The sequence below is a fragment of the Lacerta agilis genome, chromosome 15 (genome assembly GCF_009819535.1).
Source record: "Lacerta agilis isolate rLacAgi1 chromosome 15, rLacAgi1.pri, whole genome shotgun sequence".
NCBI lineage: Eukaryota > Metazoa > Chordata > Lepidosauria > Squamata > Lacertidae > Lacerta > Lacerta agilis.
In genome coordinates, this window is record NC_046326.1 from 10,160,924 (window position 1) to 10,184,458 (window position 23,535).

A 23,535-nucleotide genomic window follows, 5' to 3' on the forward strand; every position below is an offset into this window, starting at 1 on the left:
TTCTGTTCCTTGTGGTTATTTAAATGGTCAGTATTTTATGAATGGAAATGTATACACACAGAGAGAGGGGTGAGTATTTTGAAAGCATCAGAGAGCACCAGCTCTGCCATCCTAGAAGGATGCAGTTAATCATTAAAAGAAAAAGAAAGAAAAAATCCTCTGTGATCTTGTGGAGATTTTTGTTCAGAATAGCTGCTCCTTCCCACATTTGCCTATCCTCAAACCTAGAGAAATAGGAAGCCTCCCCCCTCCCAAAACACACCCCACCGTACATCAGATCGTTTGGAAACTCAGGTGAGAAAGCAGATCTCAATCACGGTGTAATCCAATGGTTGGGGCTGATGGGGGGGAATACAACCCCCATCAGGCCTAACCACTGGCCATGCTGGCTTGGGCTGATGGGAGGTGGGAGTCCAGCATCATTGAGAAGGCCAACCGGTTTCCCATCCCTAGACTAAGCATTGGAAACTAACTGAATTGTATGAAATATTATGTAGGGGCACAATAAACATTTAACATGACCGTGACTGCAGAGGTGGTTGAACAGAGAGGTTTTCTCAACCCTTCAGCTGGAGATACTGAGGACTGAACTTGGACTTTACACTAGAATAAGTAGGGCCTGTCCAGTGCTCTTTCTATAAAAAAGAGATTTATTTATTTTTTAAGGGAAAGGGTGCCGGTACTCACCATGAAGGTGTTGCAGTAAATGCCACACTTTTAACCTTTAATAATAATAATAATAATAATAATAATAATAATTAGCAATGGTGCCAGTACTGAATACTCTAGTACCCCAAGAAAAAAAGCACTGGGCCTGTAACAAAATGTTGCAGTGTAGGGTGCTCAGTTCAGCACTTCAGTCAGTCAGATGTGCCCTTCTCCAGGTAGGAGAACTGACCACACATTCAGTCAATGTTGCATGGCCACTGAGCATGTCTTCGTTAGGTTCTTCCTCTTCTAAATACTTTCTAAATATTCTGTATACCTTGGATTTCCCCCAAATCTGCTTATACTTCCTCCTTGTGCACAAATGGTATACTGTTTTGTCTACACAGGAAACCGCAATCACTTCTGAACATTGGAAAGAGAGGAAATAATGCATGCGCATAAGATATATTGAACATACAAGAGACCGGGTGTGCTGATTTCAATCTGAGATGTGTTCCTACATCATATGAGGAGTTGCACTGGCTACGTCTGATGCAGCCTGTGGTGACATCATTTCCTGGGTGAATTTGGGACATAAGCTGTACAGAATCAGAAAGGGGGGCAGTTGGTCGTTCCTGGATTAAGATATCAGACACACCCTGAGCATTAGAATGGATGCTTTGAACATACTACCTAGATGTCAACATTCTCTTACCTAGATGTTGCTGTCTTCTAGGACAGTGCATATTATTAGGAATAATAGGATTATTATTATTATTATTATTATTATTATTATTATTATTATTATTATTACTATTACTACTACTATTAGAATTAATACACCACCTATACCCGGGGGTCTTAGGGCGGTTCTTAAAACTCCCCCTGCATGGACCGCTTGAAAATTGCAAACAGTTTGGGCGGGCCGCATAACCATCTTTTTCTGCCTGTTGTAACAATTGTAACACACTGTGTTAATATGCTGTGTTATTTTTAACTGCTTCTCTTATTTCTTATATTGTATTTTGTTGCATTACACTGTGAACTCCATAGTGTTCAAATTGTAAGTGTGTTCCTTACATAAACTCCACCTGGATGGAGCTCATCTGTAGGCCACAGCTTGGGAATCCCTGTTCTAGGAATCTGCCTATTTGAAGGAAGGGAGGAAGGAGAAAATGCTTCGATCGTGCTCTTTCAGTGACAGAACACGTGTCAAATTCCTTTAAATCTCCATGCTGATTATGTTCACGAAGAGAGATAATTGTGATGAATTATATTAGCTTCCTAAATCTACAATCTTCGTTCTAAAATGATCTTAGTTCCCCCACCACCATCACCACCACATAAAAATAAAAACCTGTAATGATTTCCAACCCACGTAAATCATTTCTGGTTCCTTTTCTCCTCCTCTGCCCCGTCTGAAAATTAAGCCACTGGCTGGCTGTCCAGACAGTTCCCCCAGTGCTTGGAGTTGTCCTTCTGAACGTGCAACCTCAGAATCAGGTGTTACAGGAAGAGATATTTGTGTGTCCCCTTTGTCCTGCCTCCTTCCCTTCCATTACTGGCTGCAGACATTAACCCCCAAGGATGCCATGGCAACTGAGCAGACGCCTTTCGGGTGCCTTGGTGGTGAGACTCGGCTGGGGTGTGCGAGATTGTTTAGGAAGTGATGGGGCCGGTGCTGCTATTTTGGGTGACAGGGTCAGCCGGGGCCTCGCTAAGCTCGGAGGCAGAACAATGCTGACTGACAAAGCAGCCATTAATCTGCTCGATGGCTTGCTCTGCCCAGCTAGACTGGGGGTCGTGGCCATGGTTACCGAGACTATGGGGCTCTTATTTCTCACTGGGCTCTCAACAGTGCGGGGAAGGGGCGGACACAAAACCCACCCCCAAATAATTCTTAAAGCAGATTGTTGAGGAAGCTATGAAATGGGGGCTTGCTTTTTGCCAGTCGGGTGGTACCAGAGTGTGATAAACTGGGTGGTCTTCTGAGAGGGACTGACTGAAGGACCACAGTAGGCAGGGATATACCATAGGGTCAGGGTCTTGGGCCCCTTCCTGGACTTTTCTGTTTCTGGATTTCAAAATTTATTCTTAATTAAAATCTCCCAGCATCTCATCTCACTGGATCGTGAAATGCCAAACTAAATGCCCCATACTTTGACAACACTTTATGCAGGAACACAGAGCCCTGAGTCTTGTGATGCCATATTGCTCCTGTTTGGGGGAAGAAGTCAAAGACGAAGAGTGTATGATCAGCAAATCGCCAATATTGTGACATTTTTAGCCTGCCATATTGAGAAGTGCACAATTCCTTGGGATGACCAACAGACCACCTTTCATCTTGTGCAAGTGTCCTGAAGCTGGTTGCTGTAGGAAAACAGAGCACTGGACTAGATTTACAGCAAATTCCTTGCCGTCTCCTTATTATGCCTTGTGCATTTCTCAAAGAGCTGCAGGAGAGAAAACTGAATGGGCAAGGAAGTGGCAGAATGCCCAGGACATAATCGGCATATGAGTCACTTCCATTGCACCCATATTTTGCTACAGCATAGCATGCCAATGTTAGCAGAGTGCTATTAACAAAAGCAGAAGCCAAGCTCATGGGGAGGGGGGCGAGGATGTAGTGGAAAATATACATCTGGCCTGTGTTTGAAAATGCCTCCAAATTTCTCGAATCTCATTGTACTGATGGAGTACCAGTTGGCACTGCTTTCAAATAAACTACTATAGCTATAGCAAAACCTAAGGAACGTCCTTTGAAGTTTTGGGAAGAGGAGGCACGAACCACCAAAGCAGGATGTGTGCTTATGTGTGTGCATTTGTGACACTGCTCACTCAGAATTTTGATACTGTGGATGGGGCTATGGCTGTCTGGAGGCGTCCTACTCACGAGTAGAACCCTGGCAGAGACACATGCCCGACTGGCATGTTCCCTCCCTCCTGGGTGATCATTGGGGAGCTTCCAAAGCATTATTCTGCCCGAACATCACAGCGACTGATGCCAGAAGACATCAGCACACTTACGGATCCACAGAGTTTGCACAGTTGCGTAACAGAACTCAGCAACTCAGCATTTTGGCTAATTTACTTTATTTACATATAAACACACATGGAGCACTGCAACATGGCTCCCTCTCTCTCAAGCATCAGACAGCAAAGAGAAAAGAACAAAGGACAATAGTCCCACTTCACAGAATACAGTAAGACAAACATCCTGTCTTCGTCCCTTCCCATACTATGGAATCAAAACACATACCCAATCATGTGATAGACAACAAACCCATGACTGCACACGGGGAATGAATCTCCGACATGGCTATCCCAAAAGAACAGTGTTTTGCAGTTGCTTCTTACGCCGAGTGAGGAAATACCTTTGCTCTTGCCCTACAGCAAGCAAGCACAAAAGTTGAAGAAGTGATGGAGGGAGAAAGAGAGAGCATCTGTGGAAAAATGAAGGCCAGAAGGTCAACTCAGTGCCTGCCTGGCAGGCAATAGAGACTGGACCTTTTATGTGGTGGCCCCCAGAGAACGGAACACCTGCTCCACAGAAGGGTAGATGGACCTCAACTCTTAATTTATTTTTATTTAGTTATTACGTTTATATACTACCTTTATCTTCCAAGGATTTCAGGGTGATGTACATGGCTCTCCTCTTCCTCATTTCATCCTCACAACCCCGTGAGGTAGGACATGCTAAGAGATGGTGACTGGCCCAAGGATCCCCAGTGATCTTCATGACCCAGTGGGGATTTGAATCCTGGTCTCAAAGGTCCCAGTCTGACACTCTAACCATAATGGCGTGACCTCGCTTTCATTTATATGAAAAACAACAACAAAAAAGAAAACCAACACGTTATGGAAGCCTTTGTCCTAACTAACAGGTAGCCTCTCTCTTTAATTACTTCTAATGTTGCTGTTTAAATCAATCCATTTTGTTTTGAATTATATTGCATTTTTATATGATGGCTATACCTAAAAAAGAAATCAATGGTACATAAACACCGGACATTGAAGGCATGTGACTCCCCCCAAAGAATTATGGGAAGTAGATTTTGTTAAGGCTGCTGCGAATTGTAGATTGGTGAGGGGTAAACTACAGTTCCCAGGATTCTTCAGAGGAAGCAATGTGTTTTAAATATATGGTATGTACAGTTCAAGAAAGAGGCAGCCGGAGAAGGATTGTGTGGTCACAGTCGCCGGCATAGAAGTCTGAGGTGGGATCATAGGAATACCCACAGAAGGGAAAATTAGAAGCCCATTTGCACGCAGAAAAGTGTTTTTTCTGAACACTGACCTCAAATAGGCAAGCTTGTGACCATTCAGAATATCAAAAAGTGGTTCAATAAATTAATAATAATAATAATAATAATAATAATAATAATAATGATAATATATTTATGCCCTGCCCATCTGGTTTTCCCAGCCACTCTGGGCAGCTTACAACATTTAAAAATTGTAAACCTTTAGACATAAAAAATTTCCCGATACAGGGTTGCCTTCAGATGTCTTCTAAAAGTCAGATAGTTGTTTATTTCCTTGACATCTGATGGGAGGGCGTTCCACAGGGCGGGCGCCACTACCGAGAAGGCCCTCTTGCCTGGTTCCCTGTAACCTCACTTCTTGCAATGAGGCAACTGCCAGAAGGCCCTCGGCACTGAACCTCAGTGTCTGGGCTGAATGGTAGCGGTGGAGACGCTCCCAGGGCCGGTGCGTCCATTAAGGCGAACTAGGCAATTGCCTCGGGCGCCAAAATGGAGGGAGCGCTGGCCAGGCTTGGGCGGGGGGCGGGCAGGCTAGCAGCAGCTTCTCTGCTGTAGTGGAGAGGCACTGCTTGCCCCCTACACCACCCCCCGGCTCCCACTAAAGAAGGCTTTGACGGTGGCGGGGGGCGGGACGGGCGAGCAGCAGCTTCTCCGCTACAGCAGAGAAACTGCTGCTTGCCTCTCCACCACCCCCACCTCCCGCTAAAGCAGGCTTTGGCGTGGGGGGGGTGGGGCGCCAGAAGGTGGTCTCGCCTAGGGCGCAAGAAGCCCTAGCACCGGTCCTGGATGCTCCTTCAGGTATACAGGATCGCGGCCATATAGGGCTTTAAAGGTCAGCACCAACACTTTGAATTGTGCTCGGAAACATATAATTTCCGGGGCGGGGGGCAAGTTATCACACAGAGAAAAGGGAAATAAGGCAGCCTAGATTCAAGCCCAGAGTTCATCCCGGGACAGGAGATTTGGGTATCCAAATCACTTGTTTGTGGTTGAGGGGGGGGGGCGAGCAAAGAATAAATGAGAGGGGGAAGGATAGACTGAAAACAGGAAAGGCCACAGGAGGGATGTGAAAACTGGCGTGTCTGATGTAGATGGCATTCTGGATTTCCACTCAAACCAGCCCAACAGGTAAGTAACGCAATCAATGAAGCAATGGTAGCACCTTTGAGACACACCAACTTCTTGCAGAGGGCCTGACGGAGACCAAGGCTTCTCTCGACGGACAGCTCAGAAAGACCTAATGCAAAAAGAAGGTGCCCCCTTCTGCCCCCACTAATAAAAATAGCCCGGACTGTGTGACTCACAAACTACAATTTCATCCCAGATGTTTGAGCCCCCACAATTGAGGAGCACCGCCCTCCCTCTCCGCCCCCGCTGGATTATGCCATTTCATCCCTTTAAGAGGATTGCTGCAGAGCCGGTGTCAGGAAGCCTCACAACATACATGATTTCACGGCCGCCTCCTGCAAAGGCTCATTAGGCCCTGGCCTCAGCTGAGGGCCCCTCCCGAGGGGACGTGTCACTCATCAACCAATGCATCTTTAAACTGGGGGTGGGATGGGGAGAGACAGCATAGCTCAGAGCACGTATTTTGCAAGGTTTCCAGGTTCGTTCTGCAAGAGCTCCAGCTACAAAGGAACAGGTTGTCCCAAGTGATTTGTTATAACGTTTATAAACCCATCCTCAATGCAAAATTTCAGGGTGGCTACAAGTCAGGAGCAGATGAAAACAATAAATAATCTTAAAGTAGAAGATTCCAGTATACCTGAAGGAGCGTCTCCACCCCCATCATTCTGCCCAGACACTGAGGTCCAGCTCCGAGGGCCTTCCAGCGGTTCCCTCACTGCGAGAATTGAGGTTACAGGGAACCAGGCAGAGGGCCTTCTCAGTAGTGGCGCCTGCCATGTGGAACACCCTCCCATTAGATATCAAGGAAATAAACAACTATCTGACTTTTAGAACAGGTAGGTAGCCGTGTTGGTCTGCTATAGTCAAAACAAAATGAAAAAATCCTTCCAGTAACACCTTAGAGACCAACTACGTTTGTTCTTGGTATGAGCTTTCGTGTGCATGCACACTTCTTCAGATACCAGTTATCTGAAGAGGTGTGCATGCACATGAAAGCTCATACCAAGAACAAACTTAGTTGGTCTCTAAGGTGCTACTGGAAGGATTTTTTCATTTTTCATTTTGTTTTGACTTTTAGAAGACATCTGAACGCAGCCCTGTTTAGGGAAGTTTTTAATGTTTGATGGTCTATCATGTTTTTAATATTTTGTTGGGAACCACCCAAAGTGGCTGGGAAACCCAGCCAGATGGGTGGGGTATAAATAAATACATAAACAAACAACAAATTTATTATTATTATTATTATTATTATTATTATTATTATTATTATGTGCCATTAAGTTACCAGAAAGCTAGGCACAGTGGCTGTGTTCCACGGGCAGCATGCCCGTTTCTGGGAATCACAAGGAGGGAAGAGAGCTGCTGTGCTCAGGTCCTGCCTTGCAGGTTTCCCATAGGGCCATAGGCATATGGTTGGCCTCTGTGAGAGCAGGATGCTTGGCTAGGTGATCCAGTAGACACTCATACAGATGACCTTTTGACTGGCAAGTCCAAGAGGTTCAGTGGTTTAGACCACAGCACCACCTGCGGTTCAAATCCCCACAACAGTGAGCTCCCGTTGCTCTGTCCCAGCTTCTGCCAATCTAGCAGTTCAAAAGCACACCAGTGCAAGTAGATAGATAGGTACTGTTGTGGCGGGAAGGTTAACGGTGTTTCTGTGCGCTCTGGCTTCTGTCACGGTGTCCCATTGCGTCAGAAGCAGTTTAGGCATGCTGGCCACTTGACTTGGCCTGAAAGCGAGATGAGCGCTGCAACTCCATAGTTGTCTTTGACTGGACTTAACCGTCAAGGGGTCCTTTACCTTTTATACAGATGAATGCTGGGTGCGATGGGCATACCGAGTCAGTGAAAGTATAACATGGTTGTTAATGCAGGACAAGGACCAGGGAGATTCAGGGTCAAAGCTCCACTCAACCACAGAACTCACCGCGTGACCATAGACCAGTCACTACTTTTCATGGTTGCGTGAGGACAAAATGAGATGGGGACCATGTAAATCACCTTGAATTTTTGGAGGAAAGGTAGGATAAATAAACAAACGGAAACACAAAAATAAATAAAATCCAGAGGCACCTAAAAATAAAGTATGCTTTTCAGGTTTGTAACTTATTTTTACTCCTATGCAATGTTAGACCACCATTAATTTTAAGTCTGCAATCCTAACATTCTGGGAGTGAGCCCCAATGTACTCAACAGGAGTTACTTCTGAAAAGACATGGTTAGGACTGCACTGAATTATTGCCAAGTGAAGTGATTTTTCCAATCAACCTGGCTGTTCGTATTGAAAATATATCCAATATATTGGTCAACAGCCCTCAAAATAAGCCCATGTTTCCAGGTCAGAAGACGTCCACTGTAAATGCAGGCTAAATACTACAGTGCAAGGAAAACAGGGGGCAGCTGTCAGGATTGGCCCATGCAGTGTAATGCCTACTTGCCCCTGAGCTGTCTCCACTCTAGAGGACCTGGAGCAAGTAAGAGATTACTGCTCCCTCAAGGAAACATTACTAAATCTTTCCAAATAGCATTAAATGTGCTTCAGAAGCGAGGTGGAAAGCTTGTGTGGAGATGCACATCCCAAGCCAGCTATATGTTAAGACAAATGATTCCTCAGCTGGTGGCAGAGTGTCCCAGGGGAGACAAGCTAAAGGAATGGGGTAGAGTGGAAATGAATTTGAGGTCCAGACTGCAATCCGATTATCCATCTCTTGTCTCTGCCACTATTCCCACTGTGACTGCCTGACCCGGTTAACTCGATCCTGCATCACAGCTGCTGCCATCCCCATGCACAACCATTATTATTTATTTTTGTAATCAACTGGTCCACTCTCTGAAGGAAAAAAAATATTGCATTCTGGCTATCAGCAAGAGGTCTCGTGTATGATCAACATGCCAGAAGGCAAGCAGCTTCCCCAGATCTATGTTATGAGGTTGAGGGAAGTCCAGGCAGCCTTTGGGAGCAAAGAATAAGAGGAACATATAAACAGACAACACTCACAGAGGATTTGCTTTAGGCAACCTGTACCTTGGGTTACAGACGCTTCAGGTTACCAACTCTGCTAACCCAGAAATAGCACCTCGGGTTAAGAACTTTGCTTCAGGGTGAGAACAGAAATCGTGCGGCAGCAGCGTGAGGTCCCATTAGCTAAAGTGGCACCTCAGGTTAAGAACAGTTTCAGGTTAAGAACGGACCTCCAGAACGAATTAAGTTCTTAACCCAAGGTACCACTGTACTCTCCGAATGTTCTGGACTGCAACTTCTGTCAGCCCCATCATGCCATAGCTAATGGTCAGCAGTGATGGAAGCTGTAGTCCAAATATCTGAAGGGCAGCAGGTTGCGGAAGGATGCTTTGAACTATTGCCAAGTGAAGTGATTTTTGCAATCAACCTGGCTGTTCGTATTGAAAATATATCCAATTTGCATTTGGATTCCGGACCACCTTACAACAAGCAAACTTAATTTCATTTGTTTATTGGGGGGGGGGAGATCTAAATGCAAGCAAAGTTACTTTTTGACAAGTACCATTTGTATGGTGGGTTAGGAATCCAATGCATGGCAGACCCATTCACAAGATGAGATTCTTTGGGAATTCTATCACAAGGAGAAGGCTAACACACAATGCTATGTTTAGGGTATGTAAAAATGGGGAGAATCAATGGTTTGATTTGCCTGTCCTTACACAAAGTACCCCACTGTTTGTTATATGGTGGCTAGATTTTGTAGCAGAAAAATGTGAAGAGCCTGTTCAGAGAAGCACTTGACCACAGAGGGATGAAGCAATTGCAGTGGGACGATTCCTCTAATTGATAGAAACCAAGACTAGTCTCCAGAAAGCCAAAGATAATTAATGGCATGCACACTGCACCCGACTGCATTACAGTATTAACATGAGATACTCAGTTGCGGCCATGGTTAACTCAAGACCAAAGCCCTTCTTTGACCTTGAAAAGGGCAGGGAGCAAACCGCACATGAAACAAACACACACCATTCACTGGAGTAATTTAAATCACTTCATTTTATTATTATTATTATTATTCAGATCATCCTGATACAAGTCACAAGCTTTCCCCCACTCCCAAATCTTCATGCACGGCAGAAGGCTGGCAAAAAGGAAGATCTGAACAGGAGATGCAGTGAACAGCAGCAACCGAAATAGCAATGATCCTCCAGCATGATGATTTAGCAATTCTAATAAGAATCAACTCTAAAGAATTCCCTGTGAAGCCATGGCTCGCCTGCTGCAAACATCCCAAAGGGAACATGCCTTAATTGTTCCTGAACGGGAAAGATGGAATTAAGGAAACAAATGAAAGTATGGTCCATTCAAAGTATTCCCCCAAAGCTGTCAGGGAAAAAGAAGTCCCATATTCATTTGTAATGGAGAGTTACCATGGGGAGCGCTTCTGAAAAGATTTCCACTACATCTTGAGCCAATATGGTGCCCTCAAGGAGCTGCCAGATTACAACTCCCATCAACTCTGGCCATTGGCCATGCTGGCCGGGGCTGATGGGAGATGCAGTCCAACAACATCTGGAAAACACTACTTTGACTACCTGGAGTGGAGGCATAAGACAGAAATGCTGAATTAAAATGGAATGGATAGTTTAGCTTGAGCTTCTGCAGATCCAGAATGGAGAAGCATGTGGAAATTAAACAGCCACTTTCTGGAAGTTGCTCCCTATCTTTTAAAAAAACCCCACCTGTCACTTTCTAAAATGCCACTGAATACAACTTAGTTGGGAGATCAGCAGAGAACTGCCTTAGAATCTCTTAGTTCCTTAATCACCACCACATCATGCATAAAAGCAGGGGAGACAGGACTTGAACCTTGCAAGGCCATTTCTTTTACATCCTAAGCAAATAGATTAACCTTTATAATACTCATTCTCTACCTCAGATGCATTTTTGAAGTTCCTTGAGAATCCTATCCAAGCTGCCTTGAGCAAGACAAATAAAAGGAATGTAAAAAAATGACCAATTGGTTTAAAAAAACAACACCATACTCCTGTAGCTAGTACATCATAAAGAGGTGGTGGTCAGTGGGAGTTTGATGGAAGCCACTTAAGATGCAGCACCTGAATCCAGGCAGAGTCACAAACACCCTTACTAGTTTAGTACTATCAGCTGGTGTCAATCAGAGTGATGCACAGTGTCACGCAATTACACAGCACAAATCTGGGACACTCCTGAGTGCTCAGTTGTGTCTGAGGTTTCTTTTCAGGTTCTGTTTTATTTTAATATTAAAGGGGAGGGGAGGAATTAATCCAAATATTATGTAAAAGCAACACAAAGCTTAAAAAAGAAACCCCAGAAAAGATAATGCAGAAATCAAGTCCCTCACATATGAACCAAACCACACAAACATGTACACACAGAGCATTGTATTTAAAGCAATGTGCACCACAGCTGAAAGCTAGCATTGCGTGCAGGGCATTTGTCTATTACCTGCTTTAATGGTGTTTGTCTCTGAAGCCATGTCTCAAGAAACATGGCAAGCTTTTACTTTAAAAGCAATGGGGGGGGGAATTTCCACATAGACTTAACAACCTAAAAGCCAGGCAACTTGGTCCTTGCACAAAGGTTAAAGTAGTTTGAGGGCACAATCTCCCATTCAGGAATGACTCCACTGAAATGGAAGGCGAGTTGCACAAGAACACTGGGGAGTGATCACACAAAACCATTCATTTCGACAGGGCTTGCCCTGAAGCAGTTCCTAGTGGATTGGCATCTCAAAGAAAAGGGAGCAGAGAAGCCTGCAACTCGCAATCCATTTTCTCCAAAGCAGCGCTCTGGAATAACTGTGGACTGCAGGCCCAAATCACACAGACAAGTTACACAGGCTATTAAGTAAACACAGTAGATGTTTCTTAAGATACCTCCTTATGCTATCTTAGAAAGTTGCAACACACGGAATGAAAAAGTCAGCTTGCATGGGGGAGAGGGGGAGGTTAGGAATCTATTCCTGCTAAGCACTATCTTCTAAATACTCCACACTGGTGTTCAGATGGTCTCTCTGCGTGTTTGAAGAGGATGTGCTAAAGGGCAATTTTTCCATTTAAAAAAGTGAAGGAAAGTGTTATGCGATGTCAAGACTGATTCCCTACCTTCACTTGAAAAGTACCCATTAAGGAAAATTAAAAGGAGGGAAAGGAAGAGGTCTGCTTCACTGGGCAGGGACAGGGGCACAGAGCAATGAGCACTTCACTCTTAAAAAGCCACACAATTCCACCTTGAAGAATTGGATTTGATAAGAGTTGTTCTTTCAGGTATTGCTTGCATTCTTCCTCCGGCAAAGGCCAATTATTCAATGAGTTCTACATAGTTGGCAGGGAACATCCCAAAGTGACCATCGGGACCATAGCCACGCCACCAGCCCTCATCGATCATCTCAATGCTCGTGATAATGTTCTCAGGGTCAAAAGAGATCTCCGTGTCATCAGCTGAAAGGTGGGAACAGACAAGATTTCAGGGAAAAAACAACTACTTGTTTAAGGAGAGCATATAGTCCAGCAAGAGTGCATACTCAGGACCACTTTGACACGGTTTAGTTATGCCTTAACTGCTAAGAGATCCTGGCTATGTCACCTTGCTTGGCAACATTAATGCATATCTGTCTTTGCAGGGATTCTAGTGGGCTGGAAAAAGATGACATAGAATGGAACTTAACTCACCCGAACAGGAAAAGGCCTTATACCATGAAAGACCACTTGTCCATCTAAGCCTAGTAGTGACTGAGTCAATGGCCAGAAATTCTTTAGGGTCTCCTGTCAAGACCTTTCATATCACCTGCAACCTGATCCATTTTTAACTGGAGGTGCCAGAGACTGAACCTGGGAACTTCCGCCTGCAGAGCTCTACCACAGAGGTACAGTGGTGCCCCGCTAGACGAATGCCTTGCTAGACGAACGGCATTCGCTAGCGGTAGGCTGCCCCGCAAGACGAAAAAGTCAATGGGGCTGCCTCGCAAGACGGTTTTTTTTAAAAGCGAAAACTAGCGGTTTGCATTGGTGCTTCGCAAGACGAAAAAATCGCTCTACTAAGACACTCGCAGAACGAATTATTTTCGTCTAGCGAGGCACCACTGTATGTTCCTTTGACCTATCAACATCCTGAACTAGGAATGTTCATCATCCTTAAGAAAGGTGACTGATGTCTTGGTACCAGGTTCTGCTAGAACTTTCGATACCAAAGCAAGTGCAGGTTGAGGCTTCATTTGTGAAGCAGCCCTGCAGTTGTTAGAAAATATATGATGCTGAAGCTAAAGTGCTGTAATACGTTGCGTAAGGGACTGCCGTTGACAACCATCAAAGATTTCTAGATGTCATACTGCACAGCAGTCATGACTCGCGGGGGATAGCATGAAACATTACTTCAGTGCACCAGTGTCTGTGCTACTTTTCAGGGCTGGTTTTACTTATGGAACCCTCTTTTGAAAAAGGTTTCATCCCAACATATGCAAGAGGCTGCATTCCCCCCCCCCCCGACAAAAACGCTGCCATGCGCTTTGAGATCAGCTGCAAATACCAGCCATGAATCAAGTAGAGACAGCAAGTGTTCATAGAGAAGTGCTCTTTGACCCTTTCCTACAACACATGCTTTGTGCTGTGACTAAAACCTATTGCCCCCAGTTACCGTCTCTGTGGCTGTCAAGGGACCTTCCTGTTGTAGAATAAATGCACATATCAGAATTCCTAAGAATCTCCCCAACATTTCTTTTTTTAAAAAAGGGAGACTAGACAACAGATGCTAACAACTATATTACTATTATTATTATTATTATTATTATTATTATTATTATTATTATTATTATTATATTTGTACCCCACCCATCTGGCTGGGTCCCTCCCAGCCACTCTGGGCGGCTTCCAACAAATATTAAATACATTAAAATGTCACAGATTAAAAACTGTGTGTTTCAAGTAGGGCTTCTGATAGCCAGAATAAAGGATACTTATGCTTCACCATTTTTGGTTCCTTCTTCCCCGGCCATCACACCAGCCACCTATTGTCCTGTCCATCCTTTAACTACTAAATTGGGACAGGACCTAATCTACTCTATATGGGGCACAATGTGAGAAAAATACATCTTGTAACTTCTATCTAACTTAAGTGGGAACAGACTATGCCCAGAGGCAAGCATTTCGGTTACTGGAAGAAAACAAACGACACAGAACATACCAGCTTGATAATCATAGAGAGCTCGAGCGCATAAGCCTTTTCCCTCCAAGTTAAGGTTTTGTTGGTAGCTATCAACATAGTCATATTTAGTATCTTCGGGCTGTTCCTGCAAACGAAGAGTTAACAGAATGAAGTAGGATATGTCAAATGGTACTGACAGCTACCAAGGGAGTTCCAGCTAAACTCCAACAAACAAAACCCATGCGCCAAATATACGCCAGTTTATACATGTTAAAGGTGCTTGCTTGGGGGGGTGGAATTCTGAGCCAGAAGATGGAAGGGTGAAATAAGTAGATAGAACAACAGTGGCTGCATTCATGTGCCACAGTAAACCATGGGTTTCGGCTTGTCATGGTTTCTTAGGCATGGGCAGTGCACTAGCCTGAACTCCAGACAGCTCCTGCTTCATCTCTCCCTTTGTGTGAGTGGAGAAATGAACCAGGAAATCACACTTAAACCTCTGAACCCAAGGTGGTGGCATGTCTCTCCCTAATAACCCAGGGTGGTTTAAGGGTGGCCAGAGATCCTGGCTTGTTAGGGAGAAACAAACCCCAATGCTGGGTTCAGATGTAATGTGAATACAAGCTTCATTCATTTATATGGGTCTGGAGCAAGCATACTCCCTCTGCTACTGCACGGCTTCTTGTGCTGGCAGACAGGTAATCTAGAGCAACAGCTGCACAAGAAGAAACTTGTCATGCAAGAGACTGAGCAAACTATTGCACAAATACAAAATTCGCAATCTGCTTTTACGTTCCCTTGCACAACAATGTTTTGCTGGAGCAAAACAGATTGGTGGCTATTTTTCCCTATTATTGAGTTTATTAGGGCTTGCTCAAACTATAAGGGTCAACCATCATTATCTTGGAGGAGGTTGACTAAAGGCTATGGAATACTAAGTGTATCACGTTTAAATTTATTGATGTTTTAAAGGAAAACAAAATTTAAAAACCCAAGCAGCAATGACAACCTTCCGTCAAGATACAGGTAACATATGGTCTACTCAAAACAGAAACAGAAAAATTGAGTATAGGATACAAAATGCAAGTGGTGTAAAGGTATCCCAATAACTCATCCCAGGGCTGATGAATGTGTGAATGGTGGGTCTTTAGAGACACCATCACTGATATACTGAATAAAAGAATTCAGTCTGTTCTTCCGAGCATATGAGCTGAAGCACTATCTCAAGGGTGACCAATGGGGTGCCTTCTGGCTGCTCTAGACTTCCACTCTCATCATCCCTGACCACTGACAATGCTGGCTGTTCCAGCAAGTTACCCGTGCCGTCTTCCACAATCTTCCCTTCCCCCTCTCGTTTTTTTTGTTATACACATGCACAGGAACATGAACTGAGCACAGGGACACGAACTAGAGATTCTTCTCTAGTTTTCCACCACCCCAAACATTTTTTCGGATTATGCAAACCTCTGGGTTCCCTTCACACCTACCGATCCCTTCCCCTTGCGCATGAGTAGCTCCACTCTGGCTACATAAGCAACAGCACTCACAAGCGGAATGTAAGAAGCAGATCAGCATAACTAAGGCAGGATATGATCTTGTGTGCATGGAGACTAACCTCAGGGGGTTCATCATAGATAACTCGTTCACTAGGGGGTTCTTCGTACACAGCTTCATGTTTCTCTTCCGGTTCGTAGGTTGGAGCGCCTGATTTGTAGTTGTTCTGCCTGACAGAATCACCTGGAAGAACAACACACTCTTCGGCTTCAGCCACTAGGTTTGCTATCAATTTCATCTTTTCTGAACGGGTCTTCATTCAGAGAAGCCACAAATACTGCACACAATCTCAAATACTACTCAAATGGAATGATTAGGATCCATTAATGAATGGCTTGATGATGGCACCCTAACGTTATTAGGTATTAGATATGAATGTAAAAGTCTGCCCATGCTTAGAGCAGCAGTCCAGACATGGGTTTTTTAAACCTTAAAGGGAATTTTGCAGGATCTCTTTGCAGTTCTGATCACCCTATAGGTATATGGATTCACCTTTGCCATACCTCACTTCTTCCTATCAACTAAAGTCATGCTGTGACCTTTGCCCATCCCCTGTCCTACCTTCGACTAAGTATTTAAATTGCAAGGTCACTAGGGAACTGTCTTTTTCAAAACGTACTGTATAGCAACTCTTCATTTTTTAGTACTTTATGAAGATAAAATTACCCTTTGCAACACACACACACACACACGATGAGAGTATCCTTCAACTGTTTTTTTTTAAAATATTCTTCTGATACCACTATATGGTGAATCTAATTCTTAAGCGTGCAGATCTTTATAGCGAAATGTAAGACGATTGTAGACAAAGTTCAGCCTCAATTATGAGCCCAATGATTCAATGGGCACCACCAGGTTTCCATTTTAACTTGCAGTGCCTCCCTCGTAGTATTTGAGGATACAAGCTTTCTCAGATGATTTAGTACAACAGCCTAAGCAATTATATCCCCCCCTTTCTGGGCAGGTTAGTAGCTTTTTACTTGCTTCCCCATTCTCTCTTCTTTAGCCACCCACTAAAACTCTTACAAATGTCAGGAATTCCCTGAATCAACTGAAAAAAATAATCAGCTCTTTTTTAAGCTTGCCCGTTACAAAAGCTACTGTCTTCCCTAGAGCAAAATATAAAGATCTACATATAGTGGTTTAGGGACATTTTATACAAGCAGCAGGCAGACACACACACGTGTGTGTGTGTGTGTGTGTGTGTGTGTGTATACACACCCACACCAACAATGCTCTACAGACAAAAACCAAACACATAGAAGTCTGAGGGAAAACTTCTGTCTCTTTAGAAAGGTGTGGGGAACTTTTGCCCTTCCAGCTGGTGCTGAACAACAACTCCCATCAGCCCCAGCAAGCATGATCAATGGTCAGGAATGATGGGAGCTGCAGTTCAGTAATAGCTGTATCCATACACCTGCTTTAGATTAAGGAAAGATGACTCTGAGCAAATAAAAAAGGATGGAGATGTCGTACCAGAATTTGGGCTCACTAGACTTCTTCTGGTATCATAATAGCTAGTGTCAAAAGAAAGGTCTACAGGCCAATGAGAGCATAATTTCTAAGCGATGATGAAAAGACAGGAACCCAGGCCTATACCGAAGCTGGCAAGTCCAGCTTTTGGGGAGCTGAGATACACAAAAGTCTTGGTAATATACCTTCCGAAAGAAGAAAATGGAGATGGGGAAAAGGAACATTGGGAAAGTAGTCATGGGAATAGATTGTTTTTGTTTTTATTTTATTCTTATTTTTATTTTTTAGTGGCTTTACCTTGCCCAAGGAAACCAAAAGCAACTTACAACCAAACAAACATGTGCATGGCTTACACTAGAGTTTTTCAAACAGCTGTGGGACTACAACTCCCATCACCCCAAGCTAGCAGAACCAGTGGTCAGGGATGATGGGAGTTGTCGTCCAACAACAGCTGGGGACCCAAGCTTGAAAAACACTGGCTTACACCTATACTTTTGGGAGACGTTTAAGATGCTGAAATACAAGATGAAGGAAACTGAACAGCCCTGAGCATATGTTGTCCTCCATAGGTAAAAGTGCTGAGCTGGGCAGAAATATAACTCCTATTGTTCTTCAACTAGCCATTAAAGGGCTGCAGCAAGGAGGATTTGGAAACCCACCCAGTTTTTTTAAAATGTAGCTAGGTAGCACCAAAGGAATATTTAGGGGAGAAATGTTTTATTTTAATAGAATAGAAACGAAAAGATTGTGAAGTATACACCTCCCCACGAAACTAGATTTCAAGTTGTGTTTGTTTTGCACTCCTCCTTCACTATGCTTGGGACAAATAGATCATGGGTGACTACCTGAACATCTTCAGCTATTGAAAACCTGCCACAATCATGGAACTGAACCCATAAGCTCTCTTATATTAGCTTTACCAAGTTCAGGAACGGGAGAGACTGGAGGTGTATCGTGTACAGACGAACGGACAACAGGAGGAGGGTGAACATCTTGCACGGCAGGGTGGACAGGGGATACAGGAGCCTCTGCTTGACTGTTCTGCTGGAGAAAGGGGCTCCGCAGCTTGCCTAGGAAAGGGGGCACATCAATACAACACACAAAATGGTGAGATACACACATCTTTCAGCGACCATTCACTAAGCAGCCCTTAAGACAACCCATGTGATTTAGTTCATTATTGCCTTCACGATAATAATTTTAGTATACACCGTACTACTTTTTTATTGTGGTGTTATCATTTTATAGCTGTTAGTTGTCTCAGTCAGCTATTACAGAGAGAGACATAATCCACATTTTTTATAATGAACAGACAGACAGAAAAATAGAATGGTTTAGAATGCTGCTCTTTTAATTAATATCTGCACTCTGGTCCCATTAACTATGGCTTGCTAGTTCAGACACTGTGTCTAAAAAACCCCATAGTTTGTTGTTTTGTTTTTAAATACTTGTTTAACCATTCAGGGATGAGGAACGTACAATGCTCTGAATGTCCCCATGTTGTGCACACTTTGAGCTCACAAGGGAGAGGAGAACGAAATGGAGAACACTTGCACAAGACATACTGGTATCTGGAACATGCCTAGAGAGCTGAGCACATTGAAACCACACCCTAGAACCTCAACGTGTAAAAGGTAAAAAAAAGGTAAAGGACCCCTGGATGGTTAAGTCCAGTCAAAGGTGACAATGAGGTTGCTGTGCTCATCCCGCTTTCAGGCCAAGGGAGCCGCCGTTTGTCCACAGACAGCTTTCCAGGTCATTAGCCAGCATGACTAAACTGCTTCTGGCACAACAGAACACCATGACGGAAACCAGAGCGCACAGAAACACTGTTTACCTTCCTGCTGCAGTGGTACCTATTTATCTACTTGTATGCTTTCAAACTGCTAGGCTGGCAGGAGCTGGGACAGAGCAACGGGAGCACACTCCGTGGCAGGGATTCAAACCACCAACCTTCTGATCGGCAAGCCCAAGAGGCTCAGTGGTTTAGACCAGAGCACCACCTGCATCCCCACTTCAACATATACCTTGCTTTGGGACTCCAGGCCCAAACACCCAGTGCTCAGTCCCACTCTAGCAACTAGGATGGGGGCAGGATAGAGCATCCCTCAAAGGAAGGAGAGGGGAAGACATACTATGCAAAGCAGCAGGATACTGAACTGGTCCCGAGAGCCAACAGTGAGAGGAGAGAGCAAAAGGGGCTTGTTGACTCATGTAGGGGCTCTTGCTCACTGTCTGTGAGGGTGGGGGAGACAAATACCACACAATGTGCTGAAGGGACTAAGCATGTTTCAGATACAAAGGCCATTCCGCAGGTGTATCTGCAATGAATCTCCTGTCCCAGCGTAATACCAGTATAGGATTGCTCTTTGAGATACCTGGCTGGGAACTGACGACTGCACCATCTGTGGACATGGACCTCTCCTTTTGTTTGAAGATGTCACGAGGATTCACTGATCTTTGTCCTATTATTGATGCTGCTTCCTGTGCAGAGAGAAAGATTTACTGAGTCCCGAGGAAACATAGCAATTGGGGGGCGGGGTTAGAAATAGCATCAATGCTTCCACCTGACTCCAACATGCAAGGGGAAGTGCTGTCGTTGGCTGCCAATATATTACTGTTCATTCATCATCACTAACCAATTCACCGGCAAAATCCAGGGATACAGGAATGCGTTAGAAAAGTCTTCATGGTTTCTTTTAGGGCTAGAAGACTCGGCACGTCACAGGAAAAAATGAGGAAACACTTCCACAGGTTGATTTGCTAAAATTCCCTGGACATTTTTATCAGGTTAAATTGGTTACCCTGATGAAAAGCAAACTTCTGTGCATCACAGTTTTGGCCTTGTTTTTAGAGCAGTACACACTTATCCTGGCCCTGCAAAGATATTTCACTATTTCAAGGTCAGATAGTAAGGCTGGTCAGAAATGAGAGGTTCTCATGCAAAACACAACCACCATGTGTATATCCTTTAACTATGCTCATTATTGAGGGTTGATCTAGAGTTGCTTAATGGAGCAAGCTGGATTTTGAATTAGTTCCACTATGAGGAAGATTCAGAAGCAACCTTGTCAAAAAAGAGAAAGACCCTCACAAATTTGCTGAGGCGTAATAAGTGTTAGCAAAAAGGCATAACATGCAGTTCAAGAAGCTCAAAGGGAGTACAGGTGCCCATGAGAAAAGCAGCCATCTTGCAGTAAAAAGAGATTTCTCAAGAAACAGTCCATGCTCCTCTGAAAGGGAAAGAGGAAACAGGAAGTTATCAGGAGCCCCACATGCAACTGGGCAAGTCTTAAGAGAGTCCAAGTCAGAGTTCCAAAAAGGTGAAGAAGAGATCCAAGAGACGAAGAGTGGATCCAGCTAAGAGATATCACCCAAGACCACCACCAGAGGAGAAGACCCAGCCTATGTCATTCTAACGGAACAGCAGTGCAGGCAGTAATCCTTACAGGGAGTTCAGCTGACAAGTTTGCAAGAGCCATTCGACTGGAGGATGGCTTTAATAATAGATTCTGGACCTTCATGCTAACGAGAATCCAAAAGCACATATGCGCAAAAACACATGTGTGTGTGCATAGCTACTGCATTATAACTTCTTGTGGAATATCCCCAAACTTGAGGTTATGGTTTATAAAACATTATGCTGCCATTGCAGCAGTTATACAAAGTCTTGAATTTCACTACTTGCCTGGCTGCCAGTGAGTTGCAGGATGAGGAGACACAGAGTGCTCCATTCCTCCCTTTAGCACCACATTTCTTACTGGGCGTGAAGAAAGCAAAGCGCTCTCTTCCTCCTGCACACACAGTCCGGAAACTAACCTTGCAAAAGTTCAAGGTGGGCTTGCAGAGAAGGGACCAAGAACTCTGTTAGCCGGACCCTCTTGTGGGTAAAAGCAGGCTGGCAAGCATTCTGGAAGCTGGTAACTTTGGTGGACTTATTTACAAGTAATACATGAGGTGAGAAATAGTTGTGCTCAATAGTTGTGGTCACTGTTAAGAACAGAACCAAGGTTTCATAATCTTGGTGAAGGCTTGGCCAAGAAGTGTATGGTGGAAATTGCATGTGTGTGTGTGTCATGATTTGAGCACTGAAAGACTACTGCTACCCTGCTTCTTCAGAAGAGCAATTGCAAAACTGAGAAGAAGCCACAGAAGTGAATCAAGAAAAAGTGGTGATTGGCATATACAATCGTAAGTGGTCAGGAAAATACACTGGAAGCTACCACCTCCATAGAAATCCCCACACACCTGAGTGTAGGCAGATTGTGGAACTCATTGCCTCAAGATGTGCTGAAGACCAAGAAATAAGAAAGAATGGAAGATTCTATATGAATGATCAGGCTATCCAAACCAATAAGGGGTTTTGCAAAGGTATGCAGGTTCTTTCTGATCCATATATAAAGCATTTTATTTATTTATTTTGACAGAAGCATGCAGTGTAGAAAACAGTGAGTGTACTGGGACAGATGGATTATAGTCCTTTCAACAAAGCAGTTGCTATTGCTGCTTCGACCCCGTATTGAGAAGCAATGTGAAAAGAACAAATTTGGAGATGCAGATCACTCTGAATGCTAAGGAGTTAAAAAGCCTGTCTAAGAACGAAGTAGGACTGTCAAGGATCTTTCTCTCATGTACCTGAGCTTTCTCCACAGACTCACTCCTCCTTCGGAAACCCTTCTGCATCTTGCTGAGATCTTCTTCCTGCTCCTTCTGTAATATAAGATGACTCCCTTACACCCATGGTAAGGTCAAGCAGAGGCAGTTCTCAGGCTATACGTCTGCACTCTGGAAGATGGAACCAACTCAAGAGGAATGAGACTTGGGTATATGAACATAAAGATCAGCCTTTGCTCTGAACTGCTTTGCCCAGTCATGCAGCCTGCCTAAGAAAATTATGACCAACAGACACCACCGAATCCAGCTCTCCATACCACACTTAAAAATGAAATGGACCTTTAAGCCGTGAATGATGAACAGCATAAGAAGCATTAGAGACTCACAGTTAGAGCCCAGTGCTTGCCTGCAAGTATCAAGACAGGACTTGACGCTGTTCTGTGTTATCTTTGCAAGCAACACAGCTCCCTATGTATTCATAAGTATTTTTAAAAGAACACTTAGACCAACAGGAAAAGTGACAATTTCAGACCTTACCCATTGTTGTTTTTCTTTATTGACTGACTCCGTTTCCTGCTGTTGTTGGAATTTCCTGCAAATTAAAACGAAAACAAAAACCTCCACAGTTAAACGAAGTTATGTCAATGACGGTTCAAATATTCAACATAAAAGTGCTGCTCTGTATTCAAACTCAGCCTGGCTTTCAACTGGGATAGAAACCCAAGAGTTTGCACCCATTCCTATTACCCAACATAACCAATTTTGTCCCCAGGCCCCATTTAAGAAGCTAGTGTTCAGCTTTAAAGACTTAAATGATCTGGGGCCAGGATCACTACACTGGTGCACAACTCATTGCTCCCCTCTTAAAAGGGGATTACAAAGGAACATCAGGAGAAACTCCCTGATGGTGTGCGCTGTCTGAAGGTGGTGGACTCTCCTTCAACAGAGGACTCTAAAACAGAGGCTGGATGACCAGCCATCATGGGTGCCGTAACAGTAGATGAGGACAGACTGCGGCTGAGCACAGCGCAGACTGTAGCGAGGCTCCTCATGGGGTCCTTGCCGTGGGATCACATTCATCCAGTGCTTTACCAGCTGCACTGGCTCCCAGTGGAGTACAGGGTCAGTTTTAAGGTGCTGGTTTAGACCTTTAAAGCCATATGTGGCCTAGGACCCTCGTACCTACGGGACCGCCTCTCCTGGTATGCCCTGCGGAGGACCTTAAGGTCCATAAATAACACTTTGGAGGTCCCAAGCCTCAAGGTTAGATTGGTTTCAACTAGGGCCAGGGCCTTTTCAGCACTGGCCCCGACTTGGTGGAACGCTCTGTCACAAGAGACCAGGGCCCTGCGGGATTTTACATCTTTCTGCAGGGCCTGCAAGACGGAGCTGTTCCGCCTGGCCTTCGGCTCAGACTCACTATGACCCCTTATATGGGATTTGGTATATAAATTTTCCCTTGGCTTTTTTGCTGGCCCATGTAGGACCAGCTCGGGTGAATATCTGATGTTTCCTCACTTTATGGTCTTGATTTATGGGCTACTACTAAAACGAGGCTGCATTTAAGCCATATTTTAATTAACTGTTTGTTTGTTTGTTGTTTTCTATTACGTTTTATTGTAATTTATATTTTGTGTTAGCCAGCCCTGGCCGGGGAGGGTGGGGTATAAATAAATCATCATCATCATCATCATCATCATCATCATCATC

At 44.2% G+C, this 23,535-nt stretch overlaps 1 protein-coding gene across 3 annotated transcripts in view; it reads right to left on the reverse strand.

Annotated features, from left to right (window-relative positions):
* Positions 1-12,220: 12,220 nt before the first annotated feature.
* The window catches only part of DBNL (drebrin like), a 38,248-nt gene continuing 26,933 nt past the window's right edge, over positions 12,221-23,535 (reverse strand). The window contains exons 8-14 of one of the 3 annotated variants that reach the window (XM_033171428.1): positions 22,363-22,417; positions 21,847-21,921; positions 19,590-19,695; positions 18,132-18,281; positions 15,800-15,921; positions 14,224-14,329; positions 12,221-12,485 (exon numbers count right to left, since the gene is read on the reverse strand). In XM_033171428.1, coding sequence (XP_033027319.1) covers positions 12,346-12,485; positions 14,224-14,329; positions 15,800-15,921; positions 18,132-18,281; positions 19,590-19,695; positions 21,847-21,921; positions 22,363-22,417 — 754 coding nt within the window. In that variant the 3' untranslated portion in view covers positions 12,221-12,345. The remainder of the gene's footprint in view (positions 12,486-14,223; positions 14,330-15,799; positions 15,922-18,131; positions 18,282-19,589; positions 19,696-21,846; positions 21,922-22,362; positions 22,418-23,535) is intronic. The other 2 variants (XM_033171430.1, XM_033171429.1) reach the window with 2 other exon arrangements.